We start from the raw sequence: 17,344 nt of genomic DNA, 5'->3' as shown, positions 1-17,344 counted from the left end.
GCCGTTTTCAGTCGTCTTTAATAAATGAATTATTTATGCCTGCGTGCTTTCACCTTGTGGCTGCGCTTTTGTTTTTGCCTGAAGGAGTACTGTCAGATTAAGCACGATATAAACAAAGCATTTTCTTCCCAAAAAGTTTTTAATGATCTGTCACCAGCAGGCATATTATTTTTGTATTACTCAAAGCCCAAAGTCATGACGTGGAAAAAAAATAGCACTCTAGTACAAATCTCCTGGCCACAATTCAAAGTTATACTGCTCTTGGGAAAGCTGTCGGTCCTTTGCAGAATTAAATAACAGCGGCACTGTTACTGCCATTCACCTTTCATAGCAGCTCTGGCAATTATGCAGGCTTGTCCTGTCATTACACTGAACACACCTTCTGGTGTCTTTCATGCCTGTCAAGTGCTTGCATCACACTTAGCATGTAGCTTCTGTGGTTACTGTACTGAAACCTTCATGCCTCACCCCATGTTGGCTCAAGCACGTTCCAAAACAAACCAACGGCAGTCAATGACAACCGGCAGTTGAAATCTATGACGCAAGTGTGTTTTCATGTCATAGCCTTTAACCGGCAGGTATCTGCTGATTTTCCTTTTTGTTTGGTCGTTGCATGTTCGTCTGATCTCAGAGCAGGACTCCTGGACTGCCGTTGGGTGGGAAGCCCTATCTACAGGGCACCAGTGTTTTATCTGAGAGCTTCCAGTCTGACACGCCCCTTAAGGACGTCCTCACAAGCACACAGATAGACACACACACACACACACACACACAAGCACATGCAAACAGAAGAATGTTATCGCGAACTAGGCGCTCCACTTCAGGAGTGAGAAGTCTCCCTCCCTGGGCTTTACCTCACACACCCAAACCTTCCAGTTTTCCGTGTAGCCATCTTGGCTCAGGCTTCATGCTATCAGCAGGAATGCATCTGTCTGGCACCAACGCCCCCCAGCATCACTGTCCCACCATCTTGGCTCAGTCTATCGCCTATCGCCAAGAATGCATCTGGCTGACGCTGACAAGTGACCAAGTTTGTTCATAAAAGTACTGTTGCTATGGACACAAGGCTTGCATACTGTACATTTGTAAGGAAGTGTATATTTGACGTATATCGTGCTCAAGGGCAATATAGCAGAACCCTAAACTTAACTCCCGCAGCCTTCCGAATACAGGGCCCATTTCTAAGGCCTCACTGTCAGTGTGCTTAATGATAGCCTCGCAGTGCTGTCCCCGGGTCTTTAGGCAGGCAGATCTGCCCTTTCCCGGTCACTCAGGGGTCAGTGGCGGTCAGCACCAGGTTAACAGCCTGTCAGCTCAGCAACCTGAATCGAGGGAATTGAGCAACTTCAGAAACTAAATCCGAGAGCCAGCGACTTAAATTCCCCCAGCTTTGGGATTTTACCCTGTAGTATCCTCCAAGTTAGGCAAAAACGCCCTCTGTCATTCCATTGTCAGCACTTTCATTTTCCCTCTTTCTTTTGTGGGGGTCGACTGGAACGCAGTTCCAGCAACGTCACACTCGTGACAACGTTCCAATCAGTATCCAGGACAACAGGAGGGTGACTCAGCACCCTGATACGCTCACAGACATACGAATGTGCGATCGCACATCAATGCCCACATCAATGCCCACACACGCACGCACTCACATTACGTACGTACGCACACACACCCAAAGGCACGCACGCACACACATACGCACGCACACACTAATAAGAGCAGGGAAAGGATTACATAATGTTCTCATAATCAGCATTTTTATCGTCCCCGCTGTGCGAGCGCTCACCTCCCTGGTGCCTCCGGGCCGGTGCCAGCTGGGCTCGGCAGAGCGCAGGGCAGGCCACCGCGCGCGTCCTCCACGGCGTCGCACGCAACCAGCCGCGTCACCACGACCGCGTCACAACAACCGCGTCACAACGACCGCGTCACAACGACCGCGTCACAACGACCGCGTCACGACAACCGCGTCACGACAACCGCGTCACAATGACCGCGTCTGCCCCGCGCGCAACGGCGGCCGGACAACCCTGATAACCACGTCTACGTTTTAACAACCGCCTGCGGAACCACGCCGCGTGTCATTATGAGCGCGGCGAAGAGAACGCAGCCTTTCTGAGGACGGCGGGGTGTCGTGTTCCTCTACTCAGACCCCGCTCGGCCCCGGGGGGCCCTCCTGTAACGTGACCGGCTCTGCGGGCTGGGACCGAGGCGGCTGTAGAGGACACCCGACAGGCTCCTGCTTTGTGGGGACCTGTGATGCTCCCTCTGCCCTTTCTTCCTCTCCGTCCGGGGGCATCCGCGTCTCGTTAGCTCACACAGGGATTGGGACCCCCCCTTATCGGCGCTTGATTACTTTATCAGCCGTTTACGTGACCTGACATTTCAGCTACATCTACTGATAAACCCATGGATAAAGAATAATGCTCGAGTCCCAGTATGAAATGTTTTCCACGTGACCCAATCTACTACGAGTAAACTGCTGTCGGTGTGCACAGTTAATTAGCCAACTGGGCGGCCGCGTAACTCGTAGAAACAAAAACCGAAAATAGATCTTGCCCTTGAGGAATGGGTTTCCCCTCCACTGGTCTGCACAGCGGGAGCCTGCGCCCATCCCACCAAGCAGGCCTATGAAAGCAAGCCTCCCTCTCCTGTGTCTTCAGGACAAACCAGGGAAGACCTCCATCTTTGATGCCGATTCATACCACTTTCTCATAGATTTTATTTCTCCCTGTTACTGAGCAGAAAAGGTTGCTGGCTTGTTTTCAGCTCCCAGAGATTCAAGTCACATAACGTCTGTTTTTCTCCTACTAAATGCCAAAAGCAGGACAGCAATTTATCAAAGCAGTGATTTATCAAACTGTCAGCAAGGTGGATGATCCTGTGCCCCGTCTGACAACATCCACTTTTTCTTCAATCTGAATCAATCTTTAAAACTGAAATAAAAGGAATTAATCCTGCCTTTGTGTCCCAGGACAGCGATGCGTATTACAACCCTGCGAAGGGAAGGGCAGATTCGGGCATGTTGCACGGCGCACCGCTACCCGGTCCCCAGATTCCCCCTGACTGCTCCAGCTCATTAAGACGACACCAAAGGGGGAAGATCCTGGACAGCAGAGAGGCCAAGAGGCACTGAACATGAGCGCCTCATTTCAGAATAAGGTGAATAACAGGAATCAAACATGACAGGGCTCACTGAGGTCGCAAAATCAGCAATGTGTTTCATCTGCTCGACAGAGGGAAGACATGGGCTGAGCTTACAGTGACTCACTGACCCTTACGAAACCGCAGGGACATAAACTACCACTATAACAATGTGAGCACTTGCGTGGTGGACACTGTGTTTACACTCAGGAGGGCAGTTCGGTACTCTGTTTACGAGTTGGTCAGTGCTCTGCAATTGGAGCGCAGAGCATTGTTCGGGCGCTGTGTTTAGAATACAGGCAGGGCCAGTACAGGGTCAGTGCTCAGGTGCTGTGATTGGAGGATAAGCAGGGCTGGTCAGTGTTCAGGTGCTGTGATTGGAGGACAGGCAGGGTGGGTCAGCACTCAGGCTCGGTGATTGGAGGAAAGGCACGGCAGGCTCCGGAATTCTCACCTCGTTGCCGTACATCATGAGGTGGTGAGTGGTGATGAGGGCCTTGAAGACCACCACCCAGCTGCTGTTGGCGGTCCTCTCAAACAGCGTGTCCGCCAGCTGGGGGATGCTCACATTCAGCTCGCTGGTGCAGTGGATCAGGTCTGTAACCACAAACACAGCGCACGAGTGAGGCAATGAAACAGAAACAAAAGAAACACTGCACAACTACTGTATATCAGCCTATTAGCCTGGAGTCTATATTTACCATACTGCACAGGCATAGCCACGAAACCCATGTGTTCTGATACGGCGACAGAAATATACAAGAGAAAATGAGAATCTTTTCAAATCCAACCATCCATTCTTCCGCCCACACCATACCACCTCCTCAAGGTTCATCCATCTTCATAATGAAAACAGCTGCAAATTAGTGCAGTTTCCATGCTTTATATAGGGGTTCACATCACTGTGAAGAGCTCGATATCTGTTAAATAAAAACACTTGGAGCGGATATTAATGTTCCATTCAGTGTCATCATTATTCAGACGATTAACATATTTCTGATCTAATTTGAGAAGAATCTGAAAATCATTCCTTAACAATTACAATTTCAGCTTGTGGCTAGTTTAAGCAGGTTGCTCCTATTTTATCTTTCCACTGAAAGCAGAAATGGAAATAAGAGAAGTCAGTCAGCTTCATCAAAAGCAAGTTATTAAATTAAAATAAATACAGTCACATTGCTTTTTTAAAAAAGTGTGTTCTCTCCTTTCTGCTTGCAACAGCATTCCCATGCTTATTTCCTTCAGTCTAGCCTACATAAAGCCTACAACCTATTTGGGTCCTCCAAGACAAAAGACTGCTTTAATGCAGGCATGTGTTGATTTAAGCAGAAGAAAGTCCTGAAATCTGGGCATCTCTGATCACAAGCCAGTTACAGTGCAGTCATGCTACCAGAAATGGAACATGCCCTCAAATCATGAACAATATAGAGCCCCTTTGCACAATAGCATGTGACACATTTTCATCAAGAGCAATGCACAGAACCCTGACAGTGCACGACTGAACCTCCCGCTTCCCGCAAACTGAGCAACTACTCAGGGCTGATTTTTCCCTTCGATGCTTGAATGCCGGGGAACGGGATGGGCTTCGCCAGGGAGCATATTGTTGACAAAGAAAAGAGAAAAAAAAACACAAGAAGATACATTTTCTGGGTATCTAGTCCCAACAAGTGAGCAGTCAAAGCCCTCTGACGCAGGTCAAACAGGATGAATAACCGCAAACACGGGGACGAACAAACGCGGTCATGCAAACGCTTGGGTCAGCAGCCCAAGGATGACTTGTGAGGTCATCCGTTAGTCCCTTTGTTCTCCGGCTGCCTGCGGGGTAACTCCGTGAAAGTGGCCTATTGTTCCACCGTGTTTGGACCTGCCGGTACCAGCCAGCGAGTGGTACTCTGGGCTCATCCAGGGCCCTGGTACCCATGAGGTCAGTCTAACAGATCAGCTCAGCTGACACCCTTCTATCCAACCAAGGAGGAAAGCTCAGCTCAAGCCCACAGACCTTCTACAGGACCACTCTGATACCAAGGCCAACAGTCACACAGCTTCTTACATAAGGAGTGCATAACTAGGATCAGGGTTCCCCTGTCCATCCCCTGACTACATCAATTATGAGCTAAGGCCAAACTGATCCAAGATCATCACTCCTGCTCTGACACACTTTAAGACTACAAGCCCCAGACTACCCATTCTAGCATGCACACAGAGAACACTTTTTTTTTTTTTTGAAACTCACACACACAGAAAAGTCGAACAGCTGAGAAACCCTAGAATGGCTCATAGTTCACAGGGGTTTTTAAGTCAGCGTTGACACTACAGGCGTGACGACACTCCCTGAAATAAATGCCTTCAATTTACACAAGGCTAAACATTCAAATGTTTAAGCACACCCCAGTGAAATGGCGGTAGATGCAGATGGCAACCTCTAATACCTTAACTCTAAATCATTGCCACAGGTGGGCAGGATAATTGGAGAGGAACTGCTAATTAGAACCTTTATTTTCAGAGAGGCAATAAAGGAGTATGTAACGTGTGACATAACTTTATTTTTGTAATTGCTTTTTTAATGGTTGATTATGAACAACAAGGTGCTGCAAATTAATTACATATCGCATCGAAACATATATTCAAACTACCAATTACAATCTATAATTGCGGTAAAAATACCTGCAAATGGATTAGCAACATGCACCCTGAGACTCAGAAATAACTGAGAGTCAACCGAGTCCACTGTATCCCATATCAGACTGCTTGCAGTGAACCTCCGGCTCGGTTGCACTGATGAACAGACCAGCTGTGTGCTGCAGTTCCGCTGGTAGAGCCCCACTGCCCCGGAGCCAAAGGGCAGAGCAACCCCACGTGGCCCCAAACGCAGCAGGTAAGAGTCAAAACCTACCCAAGGCCGAAACCTCTCTGCGCTACGCCCAGGAAAAGCACACTAATTACACCTAAAACAAAGAGTCAGAACCTGGCCTGACCACCTGCCCTGGCCCAGAAACTTTCACGTGAAGAGCGAGTACAGTGCCACACGCCTGTATGACACTGCAACCATTACACAGGAATGCCATCGCCATTCTGGTTCTGCAAGGCTCCCAGTTTCCACGTCAGACCGCTCGGCAATGCACTAGCAGCACCACGAGATTCTTTAGGCTTAACTCGAGACTCAACTCGGTATTCTCAGCAATGGAAGACCCGTTTCCCTAACTTTGACCCTGAAACAAACAACAGCAACATTCTAAAGACTAACTATGGGGCACAGCCATGTACAACAGTGTGACAATGAAGGTTCTGTACAGTAATGCAGCACCGGACACTCCCGTTGCCAACCGGGGGCCTCCTGTCATTCAGAAGCAAGGCGGATGAAAGGAATGCTGGAGTGGAGTATCTGGCGAGTGTAAATAATCTGCTGGCACCGTACGGGGGAATGAGGCCGCCGCAGAGATAACACACCGCTGTGATCAGAGGATAAGCTGTTGGAGTTGCATCTGGGGCCTTCTGAGGTCCCGCACATCTATTTGCGAGGGGGCTGCTGTTTTTGGACTTTGCGCTGGCCACAGAGCCACTCGCGCTGATGAAAAATATATGACAGGATGTATCATGTGAAGAGATAACCTGGATGACCGACAGGAAGCCACGCGACGCTTCCTTTCACTTCCAGCGAGCGGAACTTCAATCAGCAATCCGCCAAACCTAATAGTTTTTCTGAGGCTTAGTAGAAGGGAAGGTTTTTTTTTTTTACCTTGGTTGTCAAAAAACAACATCTTCAAAGGTGCTGGGTTACTCTGAGGACAAACACGAGGATCAAAGATGGCCACTGAACGTCTGACGCACGCCACACCCATTTCCTCTCTGAGCTCCCCTCCGTCAACCCGACGCCTCGGCTGTTTTGTACAGCGTGACAGGGACAATTACGCAAATATCAGGGTGACATTCCTGAGCCGCCTCCTCCACTCTTCAGCCTCACGACGAGGGGGGGGGGGGGGGGAGCCGAAATTAACACGGCCCAGAGGGATTTCCACAGGATCCACCTTCCCAAAATCTACCTCTCTCACCTTGAGTCGCCGTGACGATCAGACAGACGGCGCTCGTGCTGCTAATTGAACTCGACTCATACCCTTCGCGTCTCGATTAAAAACAAACTGACAAATGGAAATACCCAACAGGGAAATCACCTGGAGATTCTATCTCCTGTGAGCCGAGGGCCTCTCCCCACACAGACTGCACGATGCAAACACTGCACTGCCTATCAGGCGGCTCGGACAGAGACTTCCATCCTGCGTGCTGAATTCAAACAGGCAAGCCGCCCAGAGCATATACTTCACATTTGTACATAGCAGACGCTCTTATCCAGAGCGACTTTCACACTTACATTGTTTTTCATACAATCCATTTATACACCTGGATATTTACATAAGCTATTCTAGTTCGGTACCTTTGATTAAGGGTACCATGGTAATGGCCCATCTGGGAATCAAATTTGTGACCCTTGACTTATTGTCTCCTGATCATTACGCCAGACTATAGCCCACTATACCAAGCGCCAGCAGACATGGAATGAGAGGCCACTCAAAGTTAGGCAACAGTCAGCATCCGCCAAATGCTCCTGCCACAGCTATAAATACATCCAGATGGGCACATGAAAACCAACGGTCCTGTGCACCTGGAAGATTAACACTGCAGTCAAGACCTGAAGGTAGAAGGTTATCTGCCATCATAGACCAACAGGTGCTGGTACCACAGACACCAAATTACTGTCAAAAGCAATGGATGAAATACACTTAACAACGTTACACCGTTCAACCCCAACAGTTAAAATTCAAAAGCTGTCCAGTCCTTAACCTGCAATATAAGTTCATGTGATTCAAATGAGATGTGATAACTGTGGCTGTGCCTCAGGTGCACGGCAGCTAAGGATGCCAAGCTGACAATACCATTCAAATCAAATAGACTTCTGCTCATTCCAAGTCTAAGGCTCAAGCTGCTCTTTCAAAGGACAAGACTGTTAATAGTCAAGTGAGCTTAATTAATTTGAAGGTCTGTTCATTACAACTATTTACCTCAGTAAAGTGTAAGAAAGACCAACAGCTGTTCAAATCAGGCTAGCAATATGAAGAAGCGGAGGAGTAGCCTAATTACAGCAGGCTTGAGCAGCCTCTGCTCCACCGGTCCCAAGGCCCTTAAAAACCACAACCTTTAAAAACCGCAGGCCACACTGTAACCAGAGATTCAGCAAACACGCGCACGCGCACACGCACGCACACACACACACACACACACACAGACAAACGCACACACACAGAAACACACACACACACACACACACATTCAGAAAGCATCCTCCTTTCACATCCCACTGCCTCTAAATCTGTCAGGACCCTTGGCTTCATTCTTCTGGCTCCTGTGGAACAGAGTACTCAGGGGACGATCTGGTGCCATGCAAGCATCAATGCTTTAATGATGGAAACACAGCCATAAATGAGTCATAACTAAAATAAGTGTCGCCTGCCCTACCAAAAATGAATATTGGCACATCTGACAAGTGGCCTGCTGGCAATAGATAATTTGATGCAATTTTTTTCCAAACTCCCCTCCCCCTCTCCTCCACCCCTATCCCCCCAAATACACAATTCTGAATTGACAATTGAGAGTCTTGAGGGACTGATTTGCCACCTGCACCCAGCACAAGGAACACTGTAGCAGATGCCCGGCTAAAGCACTCTGAGGCACTTCTGCCTGCAACTACTCTCCACACTAAAGGTTACACAGTACTACAGGAGAGCTAGTGTAGATCAGGCTTCTCTCTCACAATGATAATTTGTACCTTGTGGGAGCCAGGTGCACGGCTGGACTGGAGTTAATGCTGCAGTACCGAAAGGAACCCAAGCATTCTCAAAAAACACCCTCTCCTTGATGGGACAAGACAAACCATGCCCAGCCTCTGCAGGCTCCTATCAGTCAATCAAAGCCAGTTTGTGACACAGTTCAGGGTCAAGCCTGTGGCATTTTGGTTACAGGGCTAAATATACACTGTTCTGTTGCTTTTTTTGTGCTGGTTACCAATTCAATAGGTTAATATGGGTAAGCCAGGCAAATTGTAAGCATGGTGGAAAATTGGCCCTTAACAACCAGCTGGCTGTTTTATGCTGAATGGAAGCCATGACAACACTTCAAAAAAAAAGCAGTAGAGAGAGAAAAGGCTATTACATACACCTGCCAAATAATAAGTTAATGAAAAGAATGAACTCTCAGAATAGTCACACCAGAAATGCACCATTAATGCAATTCAAACTCAAAACTCCATTACTGCCAATTTTCAACTGATCCAGTCCATTCCTTATTTTACGACTGGAAAGATGTTTGTCTTCTGGTGCAGAAATCAGTTTTGTGGAGTTTTCATAACAGTAAGGCTTAGAGCCCAATGAGGTCTAAAATGGGGTGAACTCATCATAATAATTTACATTTATATTTTATCTATATGCCCCCAGCATGGCCAAAAGCAATGGTGCAACTTCATTGTCACTGCATGCAATATTAAGAGGTTCTGTGCCTAGAGAATGTCAGAACTAGCAAATAAAAAAACTAGTTGCACAACTTTGTTGTGAAACTGCAGGGCAGCAAAATACACATTTTGTTTCTTAATTTTATGGGATGGTTATGCAATGTCACTACTCTAAGCATGTGCAGTCGTACAATTCCCTGACCAGTCCTGTCTAGTTTCCAAGTTCGTCAGTCTTGACTCACGAAAAGTTCAGTTGTAGTCCTTTAAACGTGACATCACAGGCTGAACAGCAAGCCCACAGCATACCATCATCTTTGTTTTTGGAGTCAGGCATAATAACACTTATTTGTGAGGCTTACTGTACGAACACACAACCGGGGAATTCTTGTCAGGCAGTAGGTAGTGTGGCCAGCAGTCAAGAACTTCGTTTAAAAATTTAAGGGAGTAAAAGGGACGTATCTGCCTTTCTCTAATACTAGCCTATAATAAAGGTCGCGAGCCAGATGATGACTGACGGCTGACGAAGGCTTCGTAGCCTCCTGGCAGTAGATATGTTATTCACCGAAAATCCGGGTCCAGATACAGATATGCACACGACATTCACACACATTTGGTGCTTATTACGCAGCGGCGCGTAAGACTGATGAATAAATAATGTTGCAAACCAGCACAAAAATTGTATATACAGCTACATCTTTATTTGCAAGCTAGCTGACAGAACTAGGGAGCTAGCTGGCGTTACTTACAATCCAGATGTTTCTTTTTGGGTCCGCTGACTTCATGTGTCGTAGCCTTGCACACTGCTTTGCTGATAGCCGATCCAGTCATGCTGTGCTGAGCCGCTGCGATCCGATCGGTGATACTCTGCCCCGACATGTTGATTAACGCTGCTAGCTAGTTATCTAGCTACACTTGATCTTAAATAATTTCTCACCTGGTGGATATTTTTGTGTAAAATAACGTTACCTGACGGAAAATAAAAACATACACTGAAACGCAAAAGATGCGAGAAAACATACGGTGAATGCAGAGTCTAGCTAGCCAGCTAGCTAGAGCAGCTAGTCATGGGGTTAACGTCCAAGTAAACCAAAAACCTATCCACGCAAAATTAAATAACGGATCTTTACTACTTAACTATGGTCCGTTAAAAATAATGAAAAAAAATCAAAACTATAAAACGTAACTAAGTAGTTAACCTTAACTAGCTATGTAACGTTGAAGTTAGCTAGCTAACGTTAAGCGATTTCAACCAGGAACAAGTCTCGCACTCTAGTTTGCAAACCAAAAATGACAGTCACCTTACAGCAAATGTGCATGGTTGTCTGGCTAGATACCGAGCAACCTTGAAAAGTGAAGAGCTGTCAAGAAATACTACCGGCTATCTGGCAAGCAAGCAAAGTCCGTTTGCTGGCTGGCTAGCAAGCTACCTTATGAGCTGACAAATCACAACAAAACGCAACACAGGTATTCAGCTCAAATGACATGGCTAACTTACTAGCTAGCTACCTAATGTTACCTAGCCTTACCTCACATACGAAGACCAGCGAGATAACAGAGAGGCTAGACAACTTAACAAGCTGCTTTAACTGTTAGTTTGTTAATTTATTACACGTACAGATTTCGTGCATTAACAAGAAAATTAATCACAAAATGTTTACTTGCTTTATAACGTTATACGTTCCCAAACCAGGTTTGACGCTATAGAGTACAATAACCTATGTTAGGCAAGTTAGCTAATTAGCTTGCTACTTGAGACTTTCCCGCTAGCTAGGTAGACTAGTTGGATTCAAACTCAGCTTACTAACCGGCGAGGACGCAAAGGGTTTTGGCTTTTTAACACGGTTGTTTCAGCGTAAAATAACATGCCAGTGCTATCTGGCTCGGCAGACTGTGCTAAAATGTTAATAACGCTAGACTAACAGTTAACGTTACGACCTAACGTCAGCTAGCTAGCTAACTTTGCTATCCAGGCACTGTCAGTTCAGGTTTGATAGCCTAACGTTAGTACTTTTCGGCTTACTGTCTCTTGTCAGGACCGACAACATAAGTTCTTTTTTTAAAAATATCTGTCCAGTTGAACCACCCCTTAGAATTACATACTAAATTGTTCCGTCCATTTTTGACGGTAAATTGCTTCACTTCTTCTCCCTCTCCTTCTCCCTGTCGGCTTCTTGCGATTCCGGTTTATTTCCGAATGTATTACTCCAGACAAAATGGCTGCGCAGCAGTCAGGTGATCAGAGGAGGGGTTGACTGGGCAGGAACGAGTGTGTGGGGTGGGAATTAAGGTGGAAATGCACAACGAAAATAATGCCTGAGCATGAGTAATTCCATAAAACACAGACGTGCATATAATATGAGACAGTGAAGTTAGCACAATTATTTTTACCGATGTAATATCACACATTATTATTTATTATGGCGCAGATTGCTAAATGTGACAATGACGCCGATACTAGGAGAACGTAGTCAGTCACACATATTTTAAGGTCGTACTGCAATATTCTCAAACCAGCATGTCCTTGATTGACCGCTCATACTACAGTACATTACAGAACATTGTGTGTCAGAGAAACCAGAATGCATCGGTAATCATATGCAAACGGAATAAGCTGTATACTTTTTAAAAACTTTTACCCGAGAAAACGTTACATTTTCCTTAATATACTGTGTGTATTTTCTCCATATATACATAAATATATGTGTGTGTGTGTGTGCGTGTGTTTGTATACATATAGCTCCACAATGTTTGGGACCAGGACATAGTGCTTCTTGATTTGGCTCTGTACTCCATGGTTTTAGATTCATAATCAAACAATTCACATGTGGTTAAAGTGCACATTCTAATTGACAGCACTTTTTTTTACATATCCTCGTATGCACCATGTCTGGGATCTTTGTCGTGCTGTAGGATGAAGCTCGATTAAATGAGGTTGGAGGTACTGGAGGCTTGACATTGAGCAGATAAGATTCTTCTGTATACTTCAGAATGAATTCTGCTGCTGCTGTCTGCAGTTACATCATCAATGAAGATAAATGAACCGGTACCTGTGGCTTAAATGGCCAAACCATAACACCCTCACCACCATGTTTCACAGATGACGGGGGTGCTTTAGATCTTGGACAAGTTCCTTTTGGCCTCCACACCTTTTTCTTCCCATCACTCTGTTCGTGAAGTCTTTCGAGGACAGTATACTAACACATTCAGGCCTGCTTCATGAAGAGTGTTTCTGATCTGTCATACAGGTGTTTAGGGGTTTTTCTTTATTATGGTGAGAATTCTTAAGTCATCAACTGTAGAGGTCTTCCCAGGCCTACCAGGCCCTTAATGATTACTGAGCTCACCAGTGCTCTCTGTCTTCTTAATGATATTCCAAACAATCTATTCTGGTATGTCTAAGATTTGGCCTATGTCTCTGACAGTTTTTTTTTGTTTTCATATTTCTCAGCTTTCACTGGCATAACTCTGACAACTTTGACAAACGCCAATAGCAGACTCCCAAGGCAATCAAAAGCCTAGAATCAAGACCAGATGCTAAAAGCTCTCTTATACCTGCAGCAAGAAAGAAATCAAACACACCTGACTAATCAGAAACAAATTTGAAGACATTTGTTCCAAACAATATGGTGCCCTGAAATGGGAGGACTATGCATAAAAAGTGTTGTATAATTTCTACATGTATTGAAATATTTAATCAAACCTGAGAATCGGCACTTTAACCAAATGTGGATTGTTTGATTACAAATCTAAAATTGTGGCGTACAGACCAAAATAAATAAAAAAAATGTGTTTATTCGTTTATTGAAAAAAAAAACTGGGATGTGAAATTCCTTAACCGCAACCATGAGTCTTGGTGTAGGGATTATCTCAGTATTCATGGTATTTATAAAACAGTACTTTCTTATTCTCAAAAAAAGACATATCCTGAAACAAGAAATTACACACTCAATTATATGCCATTCAGGTCATCCGTAGGAACAAAACGTTTTGCTCTGCTGCTTACAAACCACTTCAGAAGCGGGTACCTTTGTGGATGGGAGTATATAATACATTCCTGTATAAAACAGCCTAAACACTTCACTGAGAAAAATATGCCCCCCCCCCCCCCCCCCCCCCCACATGATTCTGCACACAACATACTGCAATTATAGTGGCAATCCATATTCTCAGTCAACAAGACAAAGGTAACCAGAAAGCTCTTTTAGCTTCCTTGCTTAGTTAGTCATCCCTCAAATTGTTAATATTTATGTAAAATATTAAAATAAAATACTAAGTCAGTTCAAATTATATTTTAACCTTGGAGCCTCTTGATACATCAGATCAAAGTCAGATCAAAGGTTTCCCTCAGAACTGTCAGTCTTATAACTGTACAGAACACCAATTAAAGGAACATTTGAGAAAGAGAGCTGCACTTTTAAGATATGATCAGGAAGAGAGAAGAAACAGATGTGTTCTTTAAAAAAAGACATTCTTAACACCTGTGAACTATGTTGTTAACATCTGGTGCACATGTGTGAATGCAGATGCAACACACAGACACACACACACACACACACAGGTACACACACATACAAATGCGTTTACACCCTGACAAGTAGGAAGGGGTCATTAAGTGCATTTTTTACTTTTGCATTTTACATATTATATTATAAAGGAAATAAATATTTTTACACAACATTTTGCAGAATTTTACTAAACTAACTTTATAGTTGAAATTGTTACAATTTACACAGCACATGCCTTTCAGTCCAAGTTAGATATAATTGGTCTTAAAATGCAATTATGAAAAGTCAGAGTATTATTTCTTCACATTTGTACCTAGTGCAGACTAGTGCAGAAGAGACAGGAACAGGAAATTCACAAATTGGAACTGGCAGATATTTATTATAAAATTACATTTATGAATATCTGAAAGTGTTTCCAAACACATATGTATCTTATGCTACATTCCTAGGGATAAAAATGTTGTAATTTGAATCAGTCGGTTCTTCAACCTGAATCCCAGAGCATTAACAGTCACTGCACATAAGAATGGAAAGAAGATAGCCCCATCTAGTGGCACAACATCAAAACAATCTCCATGGCAACTGGAAGACCATGGCAACAGAAGCTGAACTCCATATGAGCAGGAAGTCACATCATTTCTAAAAGAAGATGTGGCAGATTCCACATTGCTCCTCATGATTTACTCAGCCCAGTCCCTTTCATCATAGATACTCTTTTTTTTCATACTTATTTAAACACGTGTAGGTAAAACACAAAAGAGAACTCAAAATATTTAATACCATATTCCGTTTTTAGAACACCGGAATTAAGTTATATAATTATAATTGTTGTTAATTTATCAACTTACAAATATATTAAATGCATTTATAAGTTGGGTCTACACAATGATTGCTCTTTACATAACATACAATGGCTATTAATTCAGAGACAGTTCACTCTTTTCTTCAATCAACATCAAAATATATATTTACAATATGTAGAGATTTGCCTTTTGTAATGACATTGTTTTACTTGCACCCACGGCAATTCACATTGATAATAAATTATTTACCACTTACTTAGTTAGACACTTAGATGCATGTTACAGAGCGTGTACAGAGTGTGTTATCATGCACAACGGAAATGTACAACTGCAGGTAGCCTTGTGTAAATCACAATTACTGAAACAATTCAACAATTGTCAGTAATAATCATCATAAAACACAACTGAAATTAATCACCAGTCAAAGTGGTATGCAAGTCACAGCATTTGATTTAGGTCTCCATGAATGGTGTGGTATGGGGTTATTACTATTATATTAAGTGTCACATAACTGCTCGCGGGCTACATGAAATGAAAATCTTTGGGAAATAATTATAAAATTGATAAAGCACCTTAATTTTGATTCCATTTCAGTCCAGTCAATTATATTCTTGCGAGGAATTCCATTGCAATTATAAATAATTGATAAATGCCCATAGAATTTGGTGGGTAATTTTTCAATTCATTACTTAAACTGATTGAACTGAATTGGAATTGACCGTGATTCCTGGATTTTGTCATATTTAAGCCAAACTAGACACACCAGTCTTGTTACACTTCTCCGGTGAGGTTTTCAGTATGCGGACCCACGACAATGGGCTTGCAGCAGCCGGTGCAGATGTATCGCATCACACAGATGTAAACACTGCCCGAAAGGCCCGCTGTCAGCGCTAACAAGACCAGGCTGAGGTACGATTGTCCAGGTGTGTCTGGCAGCCGCACAGGAAATTTACTTCCATCAATTACAGAAGGTTCTCCCACAATTTGTGCTGGAATGAGAGCAGAGAACAAAACTCCATTAAGATGAAATGGGGAGTGCATGCAATCAAAACCTGTGTGCTATTTGGCAGGCACACGTCTATTTTCCACTCATTTAGTTTTTTTGTTTTCTTCCCCAAGAGTGCGCTCGACAGCTTTCATGTCTTTCTTCCTACCCAGTCCCTAATTTGTTTATTGGAAGAAATTGAAAAGAAACAAAAAAACCATTCATGTAATGTGAATCGACAGTTAGGAGCGCTTATTTAGCCACCACAAATATGAAAATGTTGTGCCTCGAATACGCTTGGATCTAAGCATTACCTGACTTGAGCGGCAGACTGCTAAGCAGACAGAATATGACCACGGCAGTTAAAAGCATCATGGGAAGGCGCTTTCACCCTGGGGACATACATATATTTAAAATTAGCGTTCTGATAAATGTCACAAATGAGGCATACCATCAACGACAATTTATCGCCCCTTAGTGGTGGCTCAATGAATATCAAGTCAATGTTCATTTTCGGCACCTGCCCATATTACCCAATATGGGTAACGTTTCTGGTTTAGTTCGCACAAATGTATTTTCTTTCGAGTATGAGTGTATTCATGTTTTTATTAAACGAAGAAAATGCAAATGCACGAACGTATATGTACGTAAACATAAGCACATATACAAATTAAGGCAAGTGCAATATTACATATTAAATAACTCCGATCACTTACTTCAGAAAAGCAGCGGATTTTCAACACAGGATTTCTCTAGTAATTTCCTCTCCCCTCGACCTGAACCCTACAGTCTTCCCTTCTTCTGTTTAACATTTTCTTGCCTCAAGACAGAATGGACAGCATTGCTTGATCAAAAACACCTTCCCTTTTGTCTCAATAGCGTCGTGCAATCGAGACAAGACTTTAGTCTTAAAATCACACCGAAATAAGCAGTAAATTTAAATCTGAACATAGTATATTAAACAACAAACAATTACAATAATCTCAGTATCTTCCAGTGATCTCCTGTCGAGCTTTTCAAAATATGTAAGGAAAAACCCGTTTGATTTTGCGCTTCACTTGGTTAAGCCAACTCGCGACTTTACAATGAGGCAGCACGCGTCCGCGACCACAATCAAACCTCTTTCTCTGTTTAGTCCCTTTGATACGGTCTCATTATATTTGGTCTCGGGTCCTCCTAGGGAATGTACGACAATTAGAAGAATTGAAAGGACTTTTGAAATTGAAATGGCCTATTGTGTAAACATGTTTAAAATCTGTGTAAGGAAATAACAACTTGGTGCACTGGCACTGATGTTGTAATATAACAGTGGATGGATATATTTGAATCAAAGCCACCATTCCGAAAACCAGACGACACTGCAATATGCTGTAAATGTAGCCTATTTGAACTAGAATGGAAGACTCTATTTTGCTCT

The 17,344-nt window shown here is 43.8% G+C and overlaps 1 protein-coding gene and 1 long non-coding RNA gene across 8 annotated transcripts in view; both read right to left on the bottom strand.

The window, feature by feature from the left end:
* The window catches only part of si:ch211-200p22.4 (phosphatidylinositol-binding clathrin assembly protein), a 36,149-nt gene extending 24,307 nt beyond the window's left edge, over nt 1-11,842 (bottom strand). For 6 of the 7 annotated variants that reach the window (XM_035407686.1, XM_035407688.1, XM_035407691.1 and 3 more), the window contains exons 1-2: nt 10,381-11,842; nt 3,596-3,738 (exon numbers count right to left, since the gene is read on the bottom strand). In XM_035407686.1, the coding sequence (XP_035263577.1) occupies nt 3,596-3,738; nt 10,381-10,510 (273 nt within the window). In that variant the 5' untranslated portion in view covers nt 10,511-11,842. The remainder of the gene's footprint in view (nt 1-3,595; nt 3,739-10,380) is intronic. The other variant, XM_035407687.1, reaches the window with a different exon arrangement.
* A 2,648-nt stretch (nt 11,843-14,490) lies between these two features.
* On the bottom strand, nt 14,491-17,057 carry LOC118223904. The gene is made up of 3 exons (XR_004764520.1): nt 16,644-17,057; nt 16,242-16,319; nt 14,491-15,931 (listed from the first exon to the last, which is right to left on the bottom strand). It is a non-coding gene; the product is annotated as an uncharacterized LOC118223904 (long non-coding RNA).
* Between the last annotated feature and the right edge of the window lie 287 nt (nt 17,058-17,344).

The sequence above is a fragment of the Anguilla anguilla genome, chromosome 3 (genome assembly GCF_013347855.1).
Source record: "Anguilla anguilla isolate fAngAng1 chromosome 3, fAngAng1.pri, whole genome shotgun sequence".
Classification (NCBI taxonomy): domain Eukaryota; kingdom Metazoa; phylum Chordata; class Actinopteri; order Anguilliformes; family Anguillidae; genus Anguilla; species Anguilla anguilla.
This window is presented reverse-complemented; position numbering and strand designations above follow the sequence as displayed.